General features: G+C 42.2%; 1 protein-coding gene across 1 annotated transcript in view; it reads left to right on the top strand.

Moving 5' to 3' along the window:
- CHCHD6 (coiled-coil-helix-coiled-coil-helix domain containing 6) overlaps window positions 1-23,067 on the top strand; it is a 108,041-nt gene that overhangs the window by 66,260 nt on the left and 18,714 nt on the right. Inside the window, exon 8 of the mRNA XM_056501730.1 lies at window positions 5,197-5,332. Within this exon, the coding sequence (XP_056357705.1) occupies window positions 5,197-5,332 (136 nt within the window). The remainder of the gene's footprint in view (window positions 1-5,196; window positions 5,333-23,067) is intronic.

The raw sequence follows: 23,067 nt of genomic DNA, 5'->3' as shown, positions 1-23,067 counted from the left end.
AATGAGATAGAATGAAACCTTTCTATGTGCTCTGTATTACATCTGTCTGGAGTCATTTTTCTGACATGTTAGAGAAACAATCAGAGCCAATTGCTACCCAAGGGAGGATGCAGTTTTTACAGGTCAGTTAACCACCTATTGGGTTTTATATGTGTACAGTGCAGCTTGGCAGCACACCACATTTATGTGACCAAAGCATCAGTGAGCTTAGTCTGAAATGTGTGTAATGGACCCTGGATATAGAAACATACTAAGCAGCTATACCATGTGTCTGATTCCTTCCCAACATGCAGAAACTGCTGCTGAGTGCCCTGGGATTTACTGGCAGTGCTGCCCATGCCTCTCGTTGCTGGTGTCTGGGGCTGTCTGTGCTGTAGTGACAGTGGTGACTAATGTGGTTTGCTTAAGTTGGTCAGCACTGGTCTTAGTCAAATAATGCAGCAGAAAGCAGCTAACCCAGTCATTGGATTTTGTAGCCCATAAGAAATTTCATGTTGCTGGTCCATTTAGGTTGCTGCTTGCAGCTGTGTGCTGGAGCCAGCTACTTTTGACTTATATGAGGGACCCTGTGTGTCTTTGTTTAGCAGTTTCTGAGCAGAAGTATCCAAGTGTCTGAGTTTAGAAACCATCAGCCTCTGTCTTGAGTTTTTTGTTCAGCTTGAATGGTTTTCCAGAGTAAAATGTAAAAAGAAGATCTTGCTCTTAACTCCATCTGGAATTGCTCTTCTTCCCAGTAAAGCCAAGTGATGGTGTGTTACTCACTGTGGAGATACTGATTTTGCACTAGGCTAAAGAGCTGCCAATTCCTAAAGCATTTAAGTTCTGTTTGGGTATCTCTGCTTGGGTAGTCTGATCTTCAGCTGGGTGGAAGGATCAGAAAATGCATAGACCTCTTCCAGCTTTCCCTTGCTTTCCAATACTGAGTCTATAATTCTTTCAAAATGGGAACCTGTCAGCTGCACCTAAGTAGTAGCATAGTGCTGTGTTTGAAACCTCCTGTCTCTGGGTCTGTATCCTGATGATACAGCCTTAATTGCTTTCTGCAGTGAGTTTGGGTGTTTGTCTTTGGAAACTGTTGCTTCTTGATTAACTGATGGACATTTAGACATGCACTTTTCTTACTAGTGCAGTGCTTATGATAGAAATTCTCAAAGAACCTTGCTTTAACCTCCCAGACACTTCATACTTCTTCATGGGGTTTATATCCATGTAGGAATGAATTTGCCAAGATAAATGAATGCAGTTATTGACTGAAGCAGCTGTTACCTGCTGCTATTGAACAGTTAGGAGAGGGTTAAGAAGAAAACCTCTTCTGAGCCACTAGATTGGCCCTGACTAAGATGAATGTCTAATTCACTCCCGGCGTCCTTACTGCTGCCAGTAATAAAAAGCTTGCTTCACATATTCACCCCACTGCAGACGTTTCTCTTAAATTAAATATCAAGAGGACATATAATAGCACGATTCCACGCCAAGCCAATATTATCAGATTGATGTCAGCAGTGATAATAGAAGAAGGATAAGTTGATGAGATTTCATTTATTAAATAAAGTAAAGAGAATATGCAGTGATAGAAAGGATTTGGTAACTCTCGGTGTCAAAATGCAGCAAGATTGTGCTCATTCTGTCTTACCTCAAGGGATAGTAGAGAGAAGGATGCCCTTTGTTTCATTTTAAGAAAACCTTTCTCTTCTTTTCCAGACAAAGACCTGATTTAAATCCCTCTGTAGGAGGGGGAGAGGAACTTCTGAAATCATGGGTTTCATATGTATGTAGGCTTCCATGCCCATTGCACAGTGGCAAGGCAAAGTGGTAGGGGAAGCACTGCTAATGAATTTTATTTCTAAATCCATCTTTTCCTTTTTCCTACCTGTCATCCTTTCTCCTTTCCTCCTCTTTTAAACAAATGAGTGTGTGTTACTGATTTAATCTTTCATATTCTATATCTCCTGCATGTATTTATTTCCAAGGTATTGTCAGAGCCTGTCTTCTACACTTCTGTCTGCAGATACTGTACTAGCACTTCCCAGCCCAGCCTTTCTCTCCTGCCTTTTTCCAAGCTGCTGTAAATGAGCCTCTTACACCTGTTTTGATAATAGCTGTAGCAGTTGCAACATATCTTATTTTAGACAGAGGCCAACTGTCTACCTCATTTGGTGGTGACATGTGCTTAAAACTTTGACCCACTTTAGGAGAAAGGTCAAAGCATACAAGTCTTCTGCTAGCTGTATATACAAACCTCATCGTTTCCCACTGTTTTCCTTTTCTTTCATATGAGAAGTAACAGTAAAAACCCTCAATGACCCTCAAAGTGTGGTCGGGTGTCCAGAGCATAAATTTTTCTAAAGATTAGAAAATGCCAGCAGCCTTGAGCTAGTTGGGAGATAGTTGTTGAAAGTCCATCTCCTGTGGAACTCAACCCACAGTGTCATTGCATTCTACAGATGAGTTTGTAGTTGGATATGCCACTGCTTTAGTTCCTTTTTGTCTCAGATATGTACGAGGAAAGCCAGACCCCTGTAAGGTGCAGCTGTTGTATGTGCATAGGGCTGCAGTTCCCCCCGTTTGGAAATGTTGCAGCCTGAAGCTGAGATTTAATGTGAGCAGGAGAGTGGCACCCTCTTGATTCAGGCAGGGCAAGCACTGTATCTCAGGCAACTGTTCACCAGAGCACTTCAGGTACCTCTTTCCAGTCTAGATGAGTACCAGAACTAATCTGGTGGATGTGGAAACTTGTGTACTCCCAGATTCTGCAGTAACTTGTATTGATAATTACCCAAACCAACTTGGCAATTTGTTGATTAGCGTCTCTAATTCTGTTTTGAGAAGCTGGTGCAATTGATGCATAACCAGAGCTTGAGGTTTTATTTTGAAGAAATAATGGAGAATAATCTTGTTATGATTCTGGGTACACAGTACCAAATAAATCCTCCCTGTGTTGTGGGGGAGTGGTGTGTAGGAATGCTGGTTTAAATACTTGCTGGGCAATGCATACTGGTCTGTGCTGATTGATCCCCTGCCTTTGGTAGGCTTTAGGCAACAATACTCTTTTTTTGTGGCTTCTTGCTCAGCACTGTGTGGCTTTTAAATAGCCCTGTGAGCAGAGCACCAAGGGTTCTGTTAAGGAAAACAGACTTTGCAGCACTGTCTGAGTCCACAGGTGGGTCCTAACTTCATTTATTTTAGGCAGTGAAGACTGCTGCCATAGGAAGGACAGTGATCTAAAGCAAAACACAATTCCTGTAGCTCTCCCTGCTGACAATGACAACCTCTAAATATTTCTGAGATGTTTGTACCATGTTGTTCAGTTCAGATGAACACAAACTGGTTTGTGGTATGCTGTACCTTTTAGCTCTTCCAAGTTTCTATATGAAAATTACAAAATGCCCTTCAGTTTAACATCACTGAGTTTAAAAAAACTAATTTTAAAAGTCTTAACTTTTTCAATGAATTGAGGGATTTGGTGGTATTTCCTGACCTGGTATTGTTTGGTATCATTTCCACAGTCTCACTGATTTGATTAGAGTGATATTAAAGTTAGTGACAAAGCAAAATGCCAACATTATGAGTTTCTGAAGCTCTCTCTGGGTTCTTTCCTATCCCAAAAATTTGAAGATTTTTTTTTTTTAGGATATGGATTTTCAAGGCTTTAAAGGTGATTTGCTATATAACATAGAAATTAGAAATGAACACTAGCCCTTAGGGACTGTGCCTGGAATAAGTTTCTTCTAAAAGATGTAAGATTAGTGAAGAGGTAGAAAAAGAAGTATGTATAGTATCTTTGGTTGGTTTCTGACCCAAATCTCGGTGTTGTAGAGCTGTCATACTGATAAATTCCTACTCTGTCCACAAATGTTGGCAGTAAGACTGAGGACTGAAGAAGTATCAATTAGGGTATATCTCAACCAAATTATTGTGACCCAGGTTGCTGATATAGAAAAGACAAAATTGTTCTTCTTTTGCTCCTTCCAGTTCTTTCCTGAGCACCTTACACAGATATACACGATTTGGAGACTCTTATCTGAGCTCTGCAAAATCTTTTAGAAGATCTTGGTTTAAGATTTCCTGTTTCTTAGAAATCTGTTTCACTTGAGAGACTGTGACATGCACAGGGACAGGTCATGTTTTCCCTCTCTCTGCCTTGCTGTGAAGCCCTTCTGCTGAATGAATGCCTGTTTTTACTGTGGCAATGAATACATCATAGCATGGCATTAATATCTGCCAGTAGCATCCAAGTGCTTTGGAAGGAAGAGGTGTTTGATATTTGGGCACAGATCTCTAAGCATATTGGGGCAGGAAATGCAAGGAATTAAATGGATTTATGGTTTAGGAGATGACATCTGAGGATTGCTACACCTGAACATATGTTCTCTTTTTCTCTGGTAAAACATACCATGGCCATGGTGCTGTGAATGCCTGCAATTTGTGTCTGCCTGTCTGTGCAGCTGATGTCACTGTTGTTACTGTGTTTGTGCCATTGTTGCTGGGATTGTTTTACAACGACCTTCCCCTTTATTGGTACTGTTGCTGATGATGTGCCATATGTACACATGCATATTAGAGTAAAAGAACATCATCCTTAATTGTTCTTGGGTAGCTGTCAATGCCATTTACAGAGGATGAGTACTAATTTGTGCAGAAATACAAAGAAACAGATATCTGGTCTTGCTATTATTCTGGGTTTTTTCTAGTCACTAGGAGAATTGCAGTGCTTCCAACCATGCTGGATTTCTTGTAGTGTTTAAATAGATGAGAATTCAATAGATGGAGGTGGCTTATTCAACAAGTCTGTTCAGTTCCTTGTCAGACTGTTACAGATCTAGTGCAGGCCCAGCCAGGATTCTTGAGTTCTGCCAAAGATTCTCAGTGTGAGTTGAGAAAATCATTGAAACTCTTGGACTTGGGGATTTTTTCCTCCCGACTGCAGGCGAGAGATGATGTTTTATAGAAGGGTGAAACAGACCTCTACACCAGCTAAGAAAGGTCATGTTCCTACTTTCTGCTAAGTACCCTGAATTTTTCAACTGAAAGACACTGTTGGTCATTTGATCCACTTTGGTGATTGCTGCTCCCACCAGTTTCTCTATTAGACTGCATAACTCTGGCATAAAATTAATATGTGTATTGCTAGCCAAGTGGTAGTAAGTGGTTGAAAACTCCTCTTCACACATCATTCTGTGCTTATTTTCCCTGCAGGAGGAGGCATGCTGATCCTGTCTGTGTAAACCTGCAGTCTGAAATTCTGAAGTGCTTCCGAGAAAACAAAAATGAAGTGCTCAATTGCTCGGAGCTGGCGAAGGAATATCAGCGCTGTGTTAGTGCAGCTCAGAAGGTAACAAAAGCTTCTCTGTTGTACTGGCTGGCTTTGCTGTCTTGTTTTGCATGGTGCTTTCTTCTAAGAAGTGTTGTTGAGAGCTGTGGTATCTGTTAGTCAAATTGCAATCTTCATAGGAGACAAATCTTCCTTGGAATCTATTTTCCTACATTCATTCCACATTTCCCAGTCAGGCTGTGGTATGTCCCAACTTTATTCCTATCAGTGGGTCCTGTTCTACCAAGCTGCCACCAAAACAGTAGAACCAATGCTCCCGGGTTTCAAAGTCAGTCAATGATTTCCCCTAGTTTTACCACCTTGGATGTTGTATACTGCAAACAGTAAGTAAATGAATTTTGGCAACGTTTGCAACATTTTCAACAGGCTCTGAGCATCTCCTGTTATGGGACTTTGCAGTTGGAGGTCTTGCTTCTTTTCATTGCTGCGTGGGGAAAGGTTCTGTACTGAGGAAAACTGCTGTCTGTTAAGAAAATTCCACACTCCTAAAAACTCTTCATCTTGTGTGGGAGGCCAGGAAGTCTTATGGCTCTTCCTTCTGAAATGCAGAGTCCCAGTATGTTCTGTTGATGCCTTAGGACAGTGGCTGCTCAGTACCTTGGAAGAATTTCTGACTATTGAAACAAGTGAAGGGGAAAAGAAAATGAAGTATTTGGACATTACAACTAGGGTACGATCCTGGGCCATGTGAGAATTCGGTGGGTCAGGTGTCCCTCAAGGGCAGACTTTTCTGTTTTGTTTTTTGGGGTTTTTTGACAGTAGAAAATTCTCCAAAAAGTGCTGAGAATATAGTAAAGAGGATGTAGGGAAAAGAATGGTGATAAAAAATTGAGACTTCCCTCATGGGATTACTAAAGCAAAGGGTGGGGGAGAGGTGGATATTTCATGGAAGCAGGCTTTCTCTGCATTAGCATTGTGAGGGGAAGCTGTATGCCTGATTTAAGTATAACATGAAACAAGCTGCCAGCCGGCTCCCAGAAGAAGCCCGACAGAAGGAGATGGGAAAATTGTCAGGATATATTAGACCAAATGTTGTTGCTAGTCCTAGTGGAATTTTTTTCCTTCCTGTTTACAAAGAAGGTCTTTGTATGTCTGCAAATCAGCAAGGTTAAAGCTGCCAGGGAAAGGGCTTTTCTCTGATATCTCTAAAGTCCCCAGTTCCCAAAACATGTGGTTTCTTTTTCTTCCTCAGCTTTAAAGTGGTGCCTGTGCTGCTGCTGCACAATCCGTGCCCCTGGTTGCTGTGTGCAGAGCATTGGTGCAACTGTTGCCAGCTTCTGTTATCCTCCTTGCCTCCTCTAAATCAGGCTTCTAGCCTTTTCAGTGGAGTATATCTTTAGCAAATGCATTTACCAATACATCTTTATTGCATGCAGTGCGGGTGGAATGTGATTACCAAAGAAGACAGATTGCATTAAACTTCAGCATATTTGCAAGCTGCGGCTCCAACCCGCCTGAGAAAGGGGCTGGGATGCTGCCAGCCCTGAGCCCCAGCCCAGCATTATTGAAGAGTAAATTGGAAGCTAAATGACTGGTAACAGCAGAGGGCAGTGAAAGATCCTAGTAACTTGGATCTTTTTTGGATTTGGTGGAGGTTTTTGTAGGTTTTCTTTAGAAATAAAAAATTGAGGGTTGTCTGGTTGTCTTCGTTCCCAGAGTCTTCAATGAACTTTAGGATTTTCTCCCCACTGTTATTAGAAACTACCTGGGAGGAGAAGTGCATAGGACATGAATTTGTTGTGGATGATGACAATGTGGCAGAAAATCTTGCTATGTTTTAATAAGGGACTTGAGAGACTAAGGAATAGGTAACTAACACCTTGCAGCTAGAGACAGACACTAGAGGTACTTTGTACTTCTGCAAGTACAAATTCAAATACAACTTTTGTAAGGTGATATATCTTCTGTAGTTTCCTTTTGTCCCAGGAGAGTTCAAGCCCTGACAATTTGCCTCACTACTCTTCTGACTCCTGAGATACATGTAGCAATCACAAGCTGTTGTTTTATCATGTAGGATTAAAACTCCCTCCTCCCTTCCCCTTTTTAAGCTGTTATTTTTCTCTAAGTTTAAATTAGCATCTTATACCAAATGGCTTTGTCTCACGCATTCCTCTTTCAGGAAATTCAGGTTGGAGAAATGTGGGAAAGAAAGGCCAGACTCTCTTAATTTCTTGGGTATTTTTTAACTTTTTTTTAGAAACACAATTTGTTTTTCAGTGCAGGAGGAAATGTAATCAAAGCTGGATGTGTGACTTCAGCTCACTTGCATGGTGGTGATTTATTCTTCTGCTTTTTACTAAAGATTTTATAAGGCTTGCTGAATATTCTTTAATGAAGCATCTGGTTCTCTGCAAGTTCCTTTTGATGGCTGGTAAAAATGTCTCCAGGGCATGGTATACATTAGATTCAGAGAAAGCAAGCTCTAGATTTCTAGACTGAAAATTACAGCTTACAGTGGATGAGAATGATTCTTTGCCTCTTCCCCCTTACTATGTTTGTTCGAGACCATTCCTTTGGACACTCATTTCCCTTTGCCTGTTGTGCACATTTCTCAGCCAGGAGCTGAGATACGCCCTCAGTTATTTCTCCCCATGAACAAATATATCAGCTAATCATTCAATGAGTTTTAAAGTTTATTTTCTACTGGTTTCCTGTACAGCCCCTCTTCCTGTAACAGGTTACTTTATTGTTGTGCATGGTAGAGATATAGCTGTTGTTACCTGTTTTGTATATTTTCTGGCTATTGGGCCATCTCTTGTAGTCAATAGAGAGAAATAGGTATATGTAGGGTATGATGCATTTGATTCTAAAAGGTCATCTGAAACAGGCCTGCTGAATTGCCAGCCAGAGATGAGTATTTCCCTCTGCCTCTTGAGAGGCACATCCAGAGCACAGACTACAAAGTTGGTGCCTGTTCTGAGATGCTCATGGTTATGGGAGCAGAATCCTGCTCTGGTTGTCTGCCTTTGTAGCCAGTATGCTTTCAAGTTGTTCTGCCTAACCTGCTCATGAGCTTTTCCATTTACACCATCCTGAATGTTGAGTTTTGAGCATGTCACTACCATTGACTCAGTGCAGCAGCATCAGCCCCTTTAGGCACTGGGTTCCTTGCTGCATCCCATGCTTTGCTTATGAGGAAGTTCTCTGACTTTAGAGGATGTTACTGTGATAGCTCCTGTTTAATTTAGGAGTGCTTTATCTTTTCTGGTGGTCTGTTTCCATGGCTCTGCAGAACTTGAGCTACAGCATAAAAATGGCTGGCTTTAAATCTAATAAAAGCTGGGATAATGGGGCAGCTGTAGGAGGGGCAGCTCCCATTGTGTCTTTCAAAATTGCCTGTAGTTTATTGACTGCAAGTTTCACCAAGAACTACTGCTGCTGTTAGATAATGAGAATTGAAAATTGCTGCTGCTGTTTCCCCAAGGTTTTATCTTGTGCCAGTGAGAAGGGGGTGTGGAAGGAAAAAGAGAGTGGGCAGTGGAAATCTGCGTAATTTCTTAGTTTGGGTCCAGATGGAAGGGGAAAACAATGATTTTGTTTTAAAAAGTCTGAGTCCTATTAGTGAATTGCTTCCCTCCCCTGTGCAAATATGCACTCACATGCAAGCTTTTCATAGTGTTTGTGACCCATTCTGCTGCCCTTGCATTCTGTTCACACCAACAAGCAAATCTGAATTGAAGATGAATTTTAGTTGGTTACTTTGTTACGTAAGTGGTGATTAACCAGGGAATCTCCAACCAGCTGCCACTTGGAAAATGAGGCCTCAGGTGACCACATATTAATGTGATTTGAGATTTCAAACAGAACCTGCTTCCTGCAGCTGTGTGCAGAAAAATGGCTGTTAGTGAAGTGCATGTATCCCTTCTTTTCAGGAGTTTTCTTACTGTCTCTAGGTGCCTGTCCTTCCCAGAAGGACCAAGGTGCAGTTTTTGTGCTCTAGCTCCTGGCCAAACCAGGCTATCAGGAGCTGTGTACTCAGACATGTGTTCTCCCTTGTCAATAGGTGCTGTATACATTGAGCTAGGAGCCATTCATAATCCTGAACTCTCCCTCCCTGTTCTGTGTCCAGCTTCTCACAAATCTGCTGTTCATAACAGACAAAGGTAAACCTACTACTGTCAAGGCTTTAGGGCTTGTCTGCATAAAGAAATTACTATGCAATAAACTGATGAGTTTCTCAGTGTATGAACGTTCAAAGTTTGTAATGAAAGTGCAGGGAAAATTCACACACATTTGCTGTGAGTCACTCTGCTGTGTGCAAACAAACCCTTGCTAAATACTGATTGACTGAATTCCAGTGAAGGGAGACTTAACATAACCTTGAGTTGTCTGTATTCTGCTTTGCCCTTGACTATAATAAAAAGGAATGTGGTCAATTTATTGTGTTTACATTTCCAAGTGATCTCTGTAAAAGCCCAGTTCCCTTTTGGCACACAAAGCAAAGCATTACAACTCAGTTGGAAGTTTGTCTCTAATCTGTGGGCAGGGACTTAGCTTGCTGAGAGGATGCTGCAGGTATTTCTGCAGTGTCCTGTCCTGATGGAGCAGTTTTGCTCAAGCACTCTTGATCCTGCTGGAGTGTGGCCTGCTGTGAGCTTTCATTTCTGCAACTTGGATCTCTCTCTGCTTAAGAGAAACAGAGTTGGATGCCATGGGCTGCACTGCAGGTATCTGATCACTCTGGATCATCAGGCTTTTGCTAAAGTGATGTTTCCATTCTGTGGATTTCAGAGTACTTTATAGAAAGGTTGTGTACTTACTGAGATAGAGAGAAGCAGTCTGTGTGTGTGGCTGGAGAAAGGAAGTTTGGACCAGGTATAGAAAGGTCTGTATCTGTACTCTAGAAATGGCAGAATTTCTCCTCCCCCTAGGATTCTGCAGAGGTAGATCTTGGCTGTTGCAGCCTCATTGAGGAGATCTATCACATGGTGTGCTGCTTGGAATAACTTGAAAGACTTCAGGGTTGTTTGAGCTTTCTGGAATTCAGGTTTGTAGTTTTAGATAAATCTGTGTGTTTCCTGTCTGGAGGATGCTGTGCCCAGCCATCCTCAGCCAGGTATGTGGCTGTCCTGCCTCCTTTTTGTCAGTTGGTCCTTGCTCAAAGAGAACATACCTGTAAAGGGCTTGTCTTGCCTTCTCTATAAAGAAAATTCTCTTCTTTTTAAAATCTTTCTCTCTTTCAACCTTTATTTGTGCAAATGCTGTGGTGATAACACTATCAGAGGAGTTTATGACTCAATAAATGGCCCCCACAAGGGAGTTGGGGGAGAGCTGCAAGCTGCAGGCAGCTGCTGTTTGTTTAGTTGTAAACACATAGGAGCAGTGGATTAACTGTACCCAGGCATACCCTGACCCGGTATTTGCAAAGGTGAAGAAGATTCATATTTTGCTTCTAATTATGAAGGATGGAAACAGTTATTGTTTTGATTTTCAAGGCAGCAGTTGTAGGTTCTGGCGAGTCTTGGGTCTATACATAACACTTCATATTCTCAAAAGTTCACTGGTGGATAAACTAAAAATATAGAGCTGCCTGAAAGGACATAAACCACCATCCTAATATATGAGGCATGTTCCAGGGTAAATGCTGGCCTACTTAAAATGGAAATGTCTGCTGCCTGTACCTGGTATTTATGAAACTGGAGGCATAAGTTCTTTATTTACTCTGTGTCTCAGCACTGTGTTCCCCACAGCATGGTGTGTTGTGAGCATCCATTAATCCACAAGAAAAAATTCTCTCTGTCTGCTTTTTGTAGTCCCTATAAAGTCCAAACCTCCTCAAGTTTATAATTTTTGAAGAAAATGAGCAGAAATAAGTTAAAACTCACTTGGCTGTGCTTCAGGGCTCCTCTTTCAGTGATACTTAGTCCATATGGTACATCATCTTTACCTCTGAAGTTCTTGCATCCAATGCCTGACCTGGAAGGAGGACTTCTGCCTGCATTTCTCTTCTCATACACAGTGTGTTTTCTAACAGTTCAACACCCAGTCCCTGTGCAGTTTTTTTTTGTTTTTTTTTCTGGTTTTTGTTTGAGGGTTTTGGCATTGTTACAGTGACGCATAATTGCTTTTGAGTCTAATTTCTTGCTTGATGGTTCTGATTTCAGATATATTTACAGGTAAAGTTAATCTAAATATGCATATTTTTACAGATGATTTTGAAAGCAACTTTTGTAAAAGAGGGAAAGAAGTTAGTATGACATGACAATTTCTGAAGCTGAATTATTTGGCATTTTGCTACTTATAAAATGTGATCTTGTTACAGTTCTTGTTTTAAAACCTAGTTTGCCTGAAAGTGTTTAAAAACAGCCTAAAATTTCTTTACAATAAAATACTATAAGAGTTAGCTGGTCAGGAATGAGACATCTTAGCTGACCTGATGCTCTAATGAGGTCTTTGAGTGGGTGTATCTGAAAAGTCTCATTAGATTTTGGTATCAAAATTTCATTCTTTGTATTCTCTTTCTTTTCAAAATTTTTTTTCTTTAGGCTTAAATTAGTGGGAGTAGATGGATCAAACATTTCTTTAGTTCTGTGCTCTCTGTATGGTGTATTAGGCAGCATTTTCCTGAGAACTGTAGCCTGTATTCAGTCAAGCTTATCTAGTATGGAAAATAGTTGCTGGGGGTGAGAGACTGTGGTGATACATATGGCTGTTTTAATGCCAGATTCTTTCACAAAAGATTTGTAGCACTGTTGGCAAGTGGGAAGTGGAAATTCTTACTCAGATTAATTCCAGGAGACTGATGACCAAGCAGTCTTGGACAGAAAGAAGTTTATTTCCAATTTTTAAACTATGTGTTTTGCTGCTGAAGTTAGATTGAAACAGATCCACAAAAATTGCTGTTGATAGCAACTGCTGGTTAGAAGCACAAGGTCAGTGGTCAAGTGCTTTCAGACTCCCAGGAAGTTCCAAAGTAGCCCTGACTTCCATAACTTCTGTACTAATGTTAGATCCATTCTCTGACAACTTGGCTATAACTTGGGAAATTTTATCAGTGGTGCCAAAGCCTTCATGACAAACTGGGGAAACCAAAGATTTGTTATGCTCTTTGTTGATCATAGTCTGCACAGGATGGTTTCCTGCTGTGTGCAGTTTGAAATCTCCACACACCATCCATCAGGTATTTTTGTTGTAGGTTTTGGGGCTGAATACTTTGAGTGGGATTTAAAGCCTTCACCACTCAGCTGCATGTGTCTGTGTGGGCAAGGTGCAGGGGTTATTGTGGTGGCAGTGGTCCCATTCAGCTGGAAGAGTTGATCCCAAGCAAGCAAGACTGCTCTAAGCTGAGCCCTCCTATTAATGGGCAGCCAATCCTTTTCTCTTCAGAGCTGTGCCATGCTGGAGGAGGAGGGAGATTTGCAGAAGTTGCCCTGATGCTGCTTGCTAGTATTTGTTCTCTCCACAGAGCCTCCTCCTCCAAGGCTGTGGAGCATTCGTCTGTTACAAAATCCAAACTTGGAGGGAAAGTCTCTTTCTGCACCCTGCCTGCAGTAATTGTTTGTGATTTTCACCCCTCTGTGACACTGCCTGTCTACCCAACAGACCTCCTTGTCTGGAGATATTTCCTGACATATTTGTGATGCTTCCAAAACAATTTAAAGCTCTCAGTCCTAGCTAAACCTTTGCAAGCCAATGGAAAAAACTTTTCTGGATACCAGTGCTTCAAATACAGTAACAAGACATGTTGAAGATTGTGTGTTACAGTGATCTGAATACATTGTTAGTTAGCTTTGCTGCTGCTACTTCCATCTCTGGCAAGAAGCATTCTTCTGGTTATAACATCATTTTTGGTTAGCAGCCTTTCCTGGGGGCTTTAAGAGTTGGTGAAAGGCTCTTAAAGACCTCTGCAGTCACAGAAGCTGTCCAGAAAGACAACACTTGTTATAATTAAAGTTTGTTACCTTTGTAATGCGAGGGGAGCAGGAAGAGAAGCCTTGAGTTAGGATGGTGCTGCAATGTCTGGTGTACCTTGTTTCTGAAGCTGCTCTATTGTGTTGAGCCCGAGTGTGCATGCAGAAATGCACACAAAATTATTTTGACAATGTGTTTGCTCCTTGTCCCTGCTGAATGCCTGTTTGTCCTGTATAAATGGATTTCAGGATCAACCAACCTCCAGCTCTGAATTAGTCTAATAAGGCATGGTATGTAGGGTTTAAAGGTCGTTTTGCAAGCAGCTGGCTTCCTGCATATATTAGGGGGAATGATTTTTTAAATAATGGTATTGGAAAGCTGTTGATTTAACTTTTAAAATACCTGTATGCTATAAAATTTCAGCTCTTCTGCCTCTGTCCTTCAAGCACTCTGCTTGCCCTCTGCCTGCTCATCTTTCTGTCATTTCTGATTACCTCTGCCCATCTGCCTCTGCATTCTTTCCCCTTAGGTTTATCAGTCCATGTTTGCTGCCCACAAGGACTTAGCTTATATTTCTGAGGAGCTCATCTCTTGGGTTACTTCTCTAGCTGTGGAATAGAAAGCTCAGAGTTCCTTGGTTTGGGCTGTTAATAAAGCACTATTACATTGCTGTTTTATTGGGGAACTGGGAGCTCTCAGCAGTCACCACTACACTGGCAGCATTTTTGTGTCCTAGCAAGTAGTTCCCCCCTCAGGATGAATTTAATGTTGGTGAAAGAGGATTATAATTATTTATTTTTTTTCAACTCCTGAATGGGTTGAATCATGCACATTGATTATTCCAGTTTCCTCTCTGTGGAGTGTGTACTTCAACCCCAGCCTGATCCAAGTGTTTCACATGAAAATGGGGGATGTTTTTATTCATTTGCTTCTTCCCTGGATTCCTCTTTGAGTTTGCTGATGAGAGTGATTTGAAATGTTCTAGTGACTTGTAAAGTATAGGTGCTGTGTTAAAAACTGAAGGGAAAACCCACATGTCCAGGTCAAGCAGGTGGCAGGTGTCCTTTGGCAGGTGTCAGTGTCCTCCTGCCAGGTGTGAGATGGTGCCTTCCCATTACAGTCACTTGTACATGTACAGACTCCTGGACTTCAAATGTCCTTTCTGCTGGTGTGAAGTTTTGTTCACAATATGGATCCTCAGGAAGCCAGATAATTGGACAAAAAGCAAGCTTAAAATTCAGGGAGATGATAACAGCTGCAGTATTTTTTCTTCTTGCATTCAGACCAAACTGCTGTTTAACTTTTACACTTGTCTTATTTTCTGAAGGATGTTTCCTACTCATGATTTGTAGTTGTTCTGAGTTTATTCTCTTTTTAATACCATGCAGTGCCCTGACACAGCTACTGAAGCAGCTCAGTTTTTGTCTAGGACACACCTTTCTTCTTTAGATGTTAAAAGTACCTTCTTTTTGCTCTTGAAGTTTTTACTCTGTAGCATTTTCCTGGCTGTTGTGGAAATAGGAGAGTGGTGCAGGACTGAATTGATTTGTGGGCTCTCTCTGGCTGCCTGTAAGGGCTCAGACAAGCAATGCTCAGGTATGTGATGGGTCCCTGCTCAGCTGCTGTTTAAAAAATACTCATATGTTAGAATCTTTTTGCTGATAGAACTGTAAACCTTGCAATTTAGAATAGTATATTGGCATAAGATGACAAAAAATCCCCCCAAGTTCCTAAACATCAAAAAATTTAGGTTTTTATCTTCTCTGTGAGGCAGTAGGGCAAGTATTGTGTTTCAGTTACCTACTTCATAACTTTATAAAATAAGTTCTTTGACAGAATAGGAGAGTTTCTAGTTATAGATACAATATAGAGACTTGCTGATCTCTCCAAAGGATTTAAAAAGGAGACTGAATTGCTATTTGTTTCTTTGTCCCATCTCAATTCCATGTTTGAGAACTTCTGGTTCCTTTTCATGGGTTGAAGAAGGGAGGAAATGTATCTTTCTTTTGAGGCACTTCCTGCAGCTAAACATAATGTGCTGGGAAGTTGTATGGATACTTCTAATGATCCTCTGGGCTCTCTGACACTGCCTCTTCATGGATTCAGGTGTATACCAGTTGGTAACTTTGGACACAAGAGTATCAGCAGGAATTGTTGAAAACTTTTGTCTTCAGTAGTGCTAAATGCAGCCTACTTAGGAATACCATAATTTAACAAGCTCTGGGTAGTATTTCTGGGCTCCTGGGGTGTTGTCAGTACAGTTTAACTTCCTGTGGCACATTAAGGTTGTATTTTATCTTTTGGTACCAAGCCTAAGTGCTTTTAGGAGTAATCTGAGATTCAGGAAATCTCCTCAAATCTTGTAAAAGTAGACAGCCACTGAAAAATGTATTGGATGCTGTGATCCAGGTAGGAGTGTTCCTATCTGTGTGTACCCTGAGCTGACAGGATGAAGGCATGGTGATAGAATTGGAGTGCACTAGAGAAATTTTTGTGGAGAGCTTGTATGGCATCAGTGATCACTGTATTGTTCTGCAAAAGCCAAAACTCTAAAGCTTGTATAGACTCCAGATTGACCTCTGGAGCAGAAGCAGGTTCATTGCTGAAGTTAGACTGGGTGTAATGTCCTAATATATTTCCCTCTTTCTAATCTTTATCAGATATCTTGAGACACATGGGCTGCCACTTGGTTCAGAAACAATAAGCATTTTAATTTCACAATTAAAAGTGGAAGTCCTACTTTGTTCTCACAGTGGCTTGTGTTCACACAAAGCTAGTGAAAGTTCACAAAGTTGTGAACTTAGACAACAGAATGCATTCAAGGTCCTTTTTAATCCACTATCAGATGAGTGCTGGTTGGGAAAGAGCCCAGGCTGTGTGAGACACTTCTTAGTGCCTTCTTGTTTTGCCTTGACATTTGCTACAATAAAATCCCAGAAAATGCAGGAAAGTCCCTCTCCAATCAGGTTAGTGTATTAGCAGGCTTCTTGCACTGATGGATTAGAGCCAGGCTGTGTTCAGTAAATGTGGCTAAATAATAAAAGGTGAGATTGTGTGCAGTGATCCCAGGTCTCCTTTCTCCAGCTGCTGCCTCCTGTCTATTTGCTGGGAACCTTTGCACAGGCAAACAGCTTTGCTTGAGAGAACAGGCTATGCACTATTTTCTGACACAGCCAAAGGTGGCTGACACAAAGCCAAAGGAGAGCTTCTCTCTGAGGGACTGAAATGTCAACAGAGATGTTGTACTGCCTTGCAGAGCCCTGCCTTGCTTTGTATAAAAACTGAACAGATGTTGGTAGGTCAGGAGCTTTGCCATATGCAGAGCAGACCCTGGAGAGCAGGGCAGAGCCTGCTCAGGTGACACGAGTGACACTGTTGTGGCTTCAGTGTGCCAGCACTCCCCCTGAATGTGGGGCTCCCCCAAGCCATGTTGGAGCTTTGCCCTTCTTAGGGAAGTGGGACTCAGGTAACCACGTTGTGCATCCATGAGCCTGGTTTATGTCCCACTCTCTGCTTACTCTAAACCTGCTGGTGAGTTGCAGTGGTGTTCCTCAGAAGCACAAAGGCTCTGAAGTAATAAGTTCCTGTGTACCTTGTGAAAACAGGCAATTAGGTGGAGGCAAGGGACCTCAGTGGTGCTTGTGCAGGGGGGAAGGATATTGACTCACTCTTTATTAGACGTGAGTTTGGTCACAGAGAAACTTAACTTGGAGACATGAATCTGGAGGAATTCAAATGGCTGCTCTTGAACACCCTATTTCCACTTGGAGACTCTGGCTTGCCTGAATGTTTGAGGGGCTGACTTCTGCCTACCATGGTGATCACCTTCATTTGTGAGAGATTCAACAAGGGTGGCACTGCAGCAACTAAGAAGATTGTCCTTTGGAATATGCCTTCTCTGTCTGAGTATTGATTTCCTTCTTTGCTTTTGAGAAATGGAAACAAACTCCTTGCTGCAAGAGAGGGTTACAGAAAGCTTTCAAAAGTTTATAGCTTGATCCTCTAAGGCCTGTTCTTTTAAATTAGGATGTGATAAAAGATAAAGTATTAGATGTGAGCAGCCTGGAAAAAGAAAAGGGCTTGTGGATTTAAGGTAGCCTGTGGTCTTACTTCCTGCACCTCTTTTTATGTTGTTCAGGGAAATGTTTCATGCTTGGAAAATTTGAGCTCTGGGGATCAGAGCCACTGATCCTTGCTGGCCTCAGCACTTTCTGCTGCTGCTGAGCAGTCAGATCCTCTGTAGCTTGTTTTTGCTGCTGTATGTTGAGACAGGACGGCAGCTGAGATGAGGGAAGAGGAAACTTTGCAGTGTTGTGGTCCTGTGTCCAGGGACTCATGTGACAGACAAGTGTGTGTGAATGACACAGCCTAAGGTGTGCCAGCTCACTGATGGGTGCTCCGTGGGGTTGTTGTTTGTGGCGTGGCTGTGCTGTCACAGCTTGCTCAGAGGTTGGTCACAAGGTCAATGACTTTTGACTGGCTTTTTTTCAGTCCCCACTGGTCATCCTTGTCCATCTATTATAAAGCCCACTTTGGCATGGCTGGCAGGAGCTTATTCCAAAGCCTGATGGAAGTGAGGTGTAGCAGTTGTGGAGCGTGGCCATTGAGGAATTGGTTGTGCCAGCAGGACTGCAGGTGGGCTTTGGACAGGATAGCAGGGGTTCTTATTTATAAAGTTTTCATAGGCCCCTTGAGTACAGTGATGGGCTTTGAAGCGTGGTTTCCTCTGAGCTCTGCTTCCCCACAAAATCTTCAAGCATGATCCATCAAGGAGTGTGAAATATATTCAAAATCCCACTGCTGCCTTTTTCTCAGTCAGCAGGGTTGTGCTTTCTTCTCCGGTCTGGAGTTGTTTGCTGTTGAGAATAAGCAGTCTCTTTTCTTGTGATTCCTTACCTCTCTTTGGGACATGATGCCATCAAGAAAACCAGCTGTTCCAGTCTGAGAGCTGCCTCTGCCTTCGTGCTCTCTTGTCGATTGTGTTGAATCAATGAAGTGCTGCAATACTGTAGAGAAAAGGGGGGTGTGAAGAAATGAAGAGGGAGATCACACAGAGGAGGATTCATATCCTGTCACATGGTTCACAGTGGCTGTGTCTGGAACTAGATCTATAATAACAGAAAATCCCTCATGAAAACTGGAATTCCAGGTCCAAATCCTTGCCTCACTAAGCTGTGGGATCTGAGAGTTCCCACATGGGGAAGAGAGCTAGCTAATCTCAGCATCTGGGGAGACCTGACAAGTCCTGACTATTCCTGCTGAGAGGGTGGTGGCTTTGATAAGTGTTATGGGAAAAAGTATTTAAAGGAAAGAAGTGAGGGAGATAATTTCTGGATGCCAGCTGTAGAAGAAGGATAAGGTTCAAAATATTCCTCTTGAAAATCCTGCAAATTGCAATTCTGACTCCCTTCAACTCTTGAACCACTGTCTCAAACCTTTGTCAATACAGACATTTGTCCTGTGAAGCTCAGCTTCAATGGCATCCCTGTTCAGCCAAGAAAACTGCCAGGTTGTGCTTTGACTTTGGTTCCAGCTGTTTAGTGCGAAAAGCTTTCATTGCTGCTATGAAAAGCTTTTCTTAAGGGACAATATAAAGCAGGAATGTTGTGCTGCTTGAAGGCTGAAGTAGGCATCTTCCCTTGAGAAGAGTCTTCTAAAGCACAGATGTCTGGTGCACATGGTCATGTGGATAAAAGGTTATAAGGATTATGTGTTAATCTGTAGCTGTTAATCTTCCCAGCAGGTTTGGATCCAACTGATATTTGGGCCCACCAGCCAGGTATGCAGGAGAATTTCTTCAGTGGCTCTGAACTGCTCCACAAGCCTCTAGGCTGTAACTGCACATCTGGGTCCTGCCTGTACTCCCTTGTGATCCTTGGTTCTTGCTTTGCTCTCTCTGTTGGTGCTTTCCTTGGCTTCATCAATTTTGATTAGTGCCTACCATGGTACCTGGTCCATCCTGACAGCAGGATGGTGAGTTCATACCATACTGTGTGTTTTACCTCAGGCAAGCTTGTGTTCTTCCAGATAATTGCTTCAGAATCAACAGTTGGAAGCATTTCTTGATCTTGGCATGGATTTCTTAAGTACCACTGAAGTTCCAATGAGTTTTTGGAAGTGCATGTTATAGAGCTGTAAAGACTTGCCTTCCTGATTCCCAAGCTGGCATTTCTTATTTGCAAGTTTACATCTAGGTAAGCACTTGATTATCTGTTTGGGGTTTTTTTTTTCCAATAAAAAAACCCCAGTTATATCTTTTTATAGTTTTTAAACCTGTTTCCCTGAGGTTGCTGCTTGGAGTCCTTCACTTAAGCTTAAAAATACTATCAATTGCCAGCCCTCTTGGGCAGGATGTGGAAGATTCAGGAATTCCCATTTTGTCTCACTGGCACCAGAATCAAGTGCTGTATAGCACTGCCAAGTTATTTCCTCCATTGTATTTTTGATTTGGTTGATTTTTTTTTTTTTTTTTTTTTTTTTTTGTGGTGAATCCCTGATTGTTGCAGTGCCACACTAGCACTGGGGCTGGTCCCCATGATGTCAGGAGAGCACATAGCAAATGTTTGAGCTGGAAGCAAGGTAAATTGTTCTCAAACTCCTCTGTGATGTTCTGTGATTAAAACTCAGACTGTGGGTATTTTACATATATTTCATGTGTGGCTCACTGATCTCCTCACCATTTAGCATGAGCAGTTCTGGCCATGTGTAGGTTTGTTCTTGTAGTCTGAACAAGCAAGCTAGAGATGTGCTATTGCCTGGGTTTGCTACCTCTTCTTCCTCCTCTTCCTTCAATCTCTTTACTCACCTATTTCTAGTCTGGGCTCAGATCTTTTCTTTCCCCTCTGTCTTCATTTTTTCACCTGCTTCCTTCCAGTGTCTCTGCACCATCTTCCTCCCTCCTCTCCTCTCTTCTGTCCCCTTCGTTTGCATTCCTTTCATTTCCAAACCTATATTGGAGCTGACACCAGGCTGCCTATTCCCTGCAGCGCTGAACTGGCGGTTTGGAAAGAGGAGGCTGCAATTCCCTCAAGGAGCAAGGCAGAGTTCAGTGTCTGTCTTATTTTTAAATATGCATCTGAACATGGCTGATCAGAGGAGCAAAAGAAATCTTTGGGTTCTGAGTGCTGGAAGCTCATAAGGACATAGTGTAATCCTCTGCATCTCCCTGCTCCTCCTGCGCTCCTCATTGAACATGAAAGCTGCTTGGCACAGGAGACTTTGACTGCAGGAAATATGGGTAAGAATCAGAGACCCCGTGGAAGGAGGGTGCTTTCAAAGCCTCACACCTTTTTCTGCTTGAAGTTCTTTTCATTCTGTCAGGTTTCTGCCCTCTTTTGAACCCTGAAGGACCCCAGGGTACATTACCCAGCTATACACCAGCTTTGCAGGGTGCTTTCTAACCTTGGGCAAGTGAAAGACTGATGACTGGTCATCATGCTGGTAGAGTGAGGAGACAAGCTGATATATTCCAGTTCTGTGTTCTTACCACAACCAGTGCCATGGCAAGGTACCAGAGATGGATGTGCAGGTTTCCCAGTAGGAGCAGGAGCTCTGCTAAGGCAGGTTTTGTACCCAGCTGGTGAATTTCCTAAATTGGTGAATTTGCTGTGCAGCTCTAGCTGCTGGCATCTGTTCAGGCAGCACAGTGACGAAGTCACCTAAAGGGCAAAAAAAAGGCAGGTGCTTGCTGGTTCAACAGCTCCTGCCAGCAGATTAGGATCAGAAGTGAAGGAGAGCATATTGAATTAAAGCTGTAATCGTAATTTCAGTTTAGACAAAATGAATGTAGCTTGGCAGAATATCAGGGCCCTGACTCTTGTAAGAATGTGTCACAGGGTCCTTGGGGACCTTAGGAAGATCAAGACCTTTATTAAAGACCTTCTGTCAGCTGTGTTACTTTCTGTGGCACAGGCTACTTTGCTTTGGCACGTTCCTTTCTGCAACATGTTGGACACTTCTGATCCTGAAAGTGGTCAAACCTGGTGTAAGTAGCTAAGGGTTCAAGTTGATTGCAGCAAGTTGTGTGGGGGAGGCTGCAGGCTCATCCTCTTCATGTTTTTTTTTAGTATCCTTGCCTAGTGAGCAGTCTAACCCATCAGAGGAGATACCTGACAGCATTAGGACTCAAAACCAGGTGATTGTCAACTGAAGTATGTTGACAGTGTTCAGGGTAGAGTGAAGTGGGCTCTGCTATGAAGAGAGAAGGCTGAGGAGGCTGTATCTTAGTCCCTGAGAAATGCCCAAATCATCCTGGAGCCTGGAGAAACAAATTCTTTTGATGGGAGAAAAAGTCTTACAGGAGGATCTCAGTGTTTATGCTAATTTCTTTCTTTAGAAAGAAAAAAAGTAAGAGTTAAGACTTTCCAGTAGCAGACTGGTGAAATGATATGTGTGAATGATGGAAGAGATGACTTCTGGGGTGGATGGATTTGGCCTTCTGTTCTGATTCTACCTTTTTTTGCCAAAGGATCCACGTTTTTGGACTCTGAGGTGTGTTCAGTTGCTGTCCTTTTAACAGTTTGCACAGTGTTTATGTGGAAGAAGTTGTGTGTTTGCATGGGTGAGGAATGGTACAAGAGCTGGCACTGTACAGCTGATTTCTTCTCTACAGTGCTGCATATTCAGTTGTCAATTTTTCTCTACTTGCTGAAAATTTTTTGGTTTCTTGTTTTAAAATAGCTAGTAGAGAGAGAGAGGATCCATTGCCTACAGGGATAGCTGGAGCCAAGTGGCAGATAAATCTTCCCTGGCTGTTCTTTCAGCTCCTCCCTGCCCTGGGGATGGCTCTGCTGGAGCTGTGGCTCCCCTGGATGTCTCTCTGTGTACCCAGTCCTGATGAGAGCATTGTGTACTCCGTGGCTTACACACTGCAATCCCAGCTGGCATTATTCTTCCAGTTAGACCTTTCTTGAATAGCAAAGCCACTTGTTACAGACTGTCTTTTTTCCCTGAAAAATCACATATCACAGTGTTCTTGCCAGAGCAAGGTTATGTATATGGGGGAGCCCTAGATAACAGCAGTGAAACTACCAGAACTGGCTGCTCTGATTGCACCATTTACTGAAGTCATTGGGGCTGGAAGAATTCCTTGGGAAAGGAAACAAACTGCTACAACAATTCCAGCATGCTTGTATGACCTTGCTTTTGCTACAGTGGGGAACAGTTTCCAGAAAAACAGTAGAAAGAATATGCCCAAAGTCACTTTCATGTGTAACTTAAAGTATTCAGGATTTTACCCTAGGTCCCTCAAGGTAAAAGGCTGTTGTGTTAACCCCAGCTCTTCATCTCTTGCCAAGTCTGGAAATCCGGGTTCTTAAGAGGAGCTGTTACTTGTATGACCTTCATGCGTGAAACAGTTTCTCTTTTAAAATGTGTTTTCCCCTTTATCAGTTATTCATTGAAGAGTCTCTTTGCATCTGTAGAATTTTGAAGGGTAGCTATTATTTTACCATTTTAATTTTCCCAGCTGTTCAAATAATTGTTTTAACCTCTCAGTGCCTGGAAGTGCTTTTCACATCCTGATAGCTTTGCATTGTATTTCTGTGGTTTCATGGTTTAAATTACCAACAGTTTTCTCCCTATTCCAAATGATTACTCTGTGACTTTCTTCTCTATAGCTTTCAAGTCTGCACTGTTCTGAACAGTGCACAGTTCTGACAGCAAGGCACTTATAAAATTCCACGCTGGGATACCAGGCTCTCACATCCTGTTTTGGGGCCTGGGCTTTTTTGTTGTTGTTCTCCACATACACACACACACACACTGCAAAAAAAAGAACTTCAGTACATAAAAATCCCATTAAAATCAGAACAAACTGGTTATTCTGAAAGGTCTTGCCAGTGGCCTCTCTGGAGTTGCATTTCGCTGTATATAGGGAAGGGGCT

Source organism: Oenanthe melanoleuca, chromosome 12 (assembly GCF_029582105.1).
Source record: "Oenanthe melanoleuca isolate GR-GAL-2019-014 chromosome 12, OMel1.0, whole genome shotgun sequence".
NCBI classification, from domain to species: Eukaryota; Metazoa; Chordata; class Aves; order Passeriformes; family Muscicapidae; genus Oenanthe; species Oenanthe melanoleuca.
This window is presented reverse-complemented; position numbering and strand designations above follow the sequence as displayed.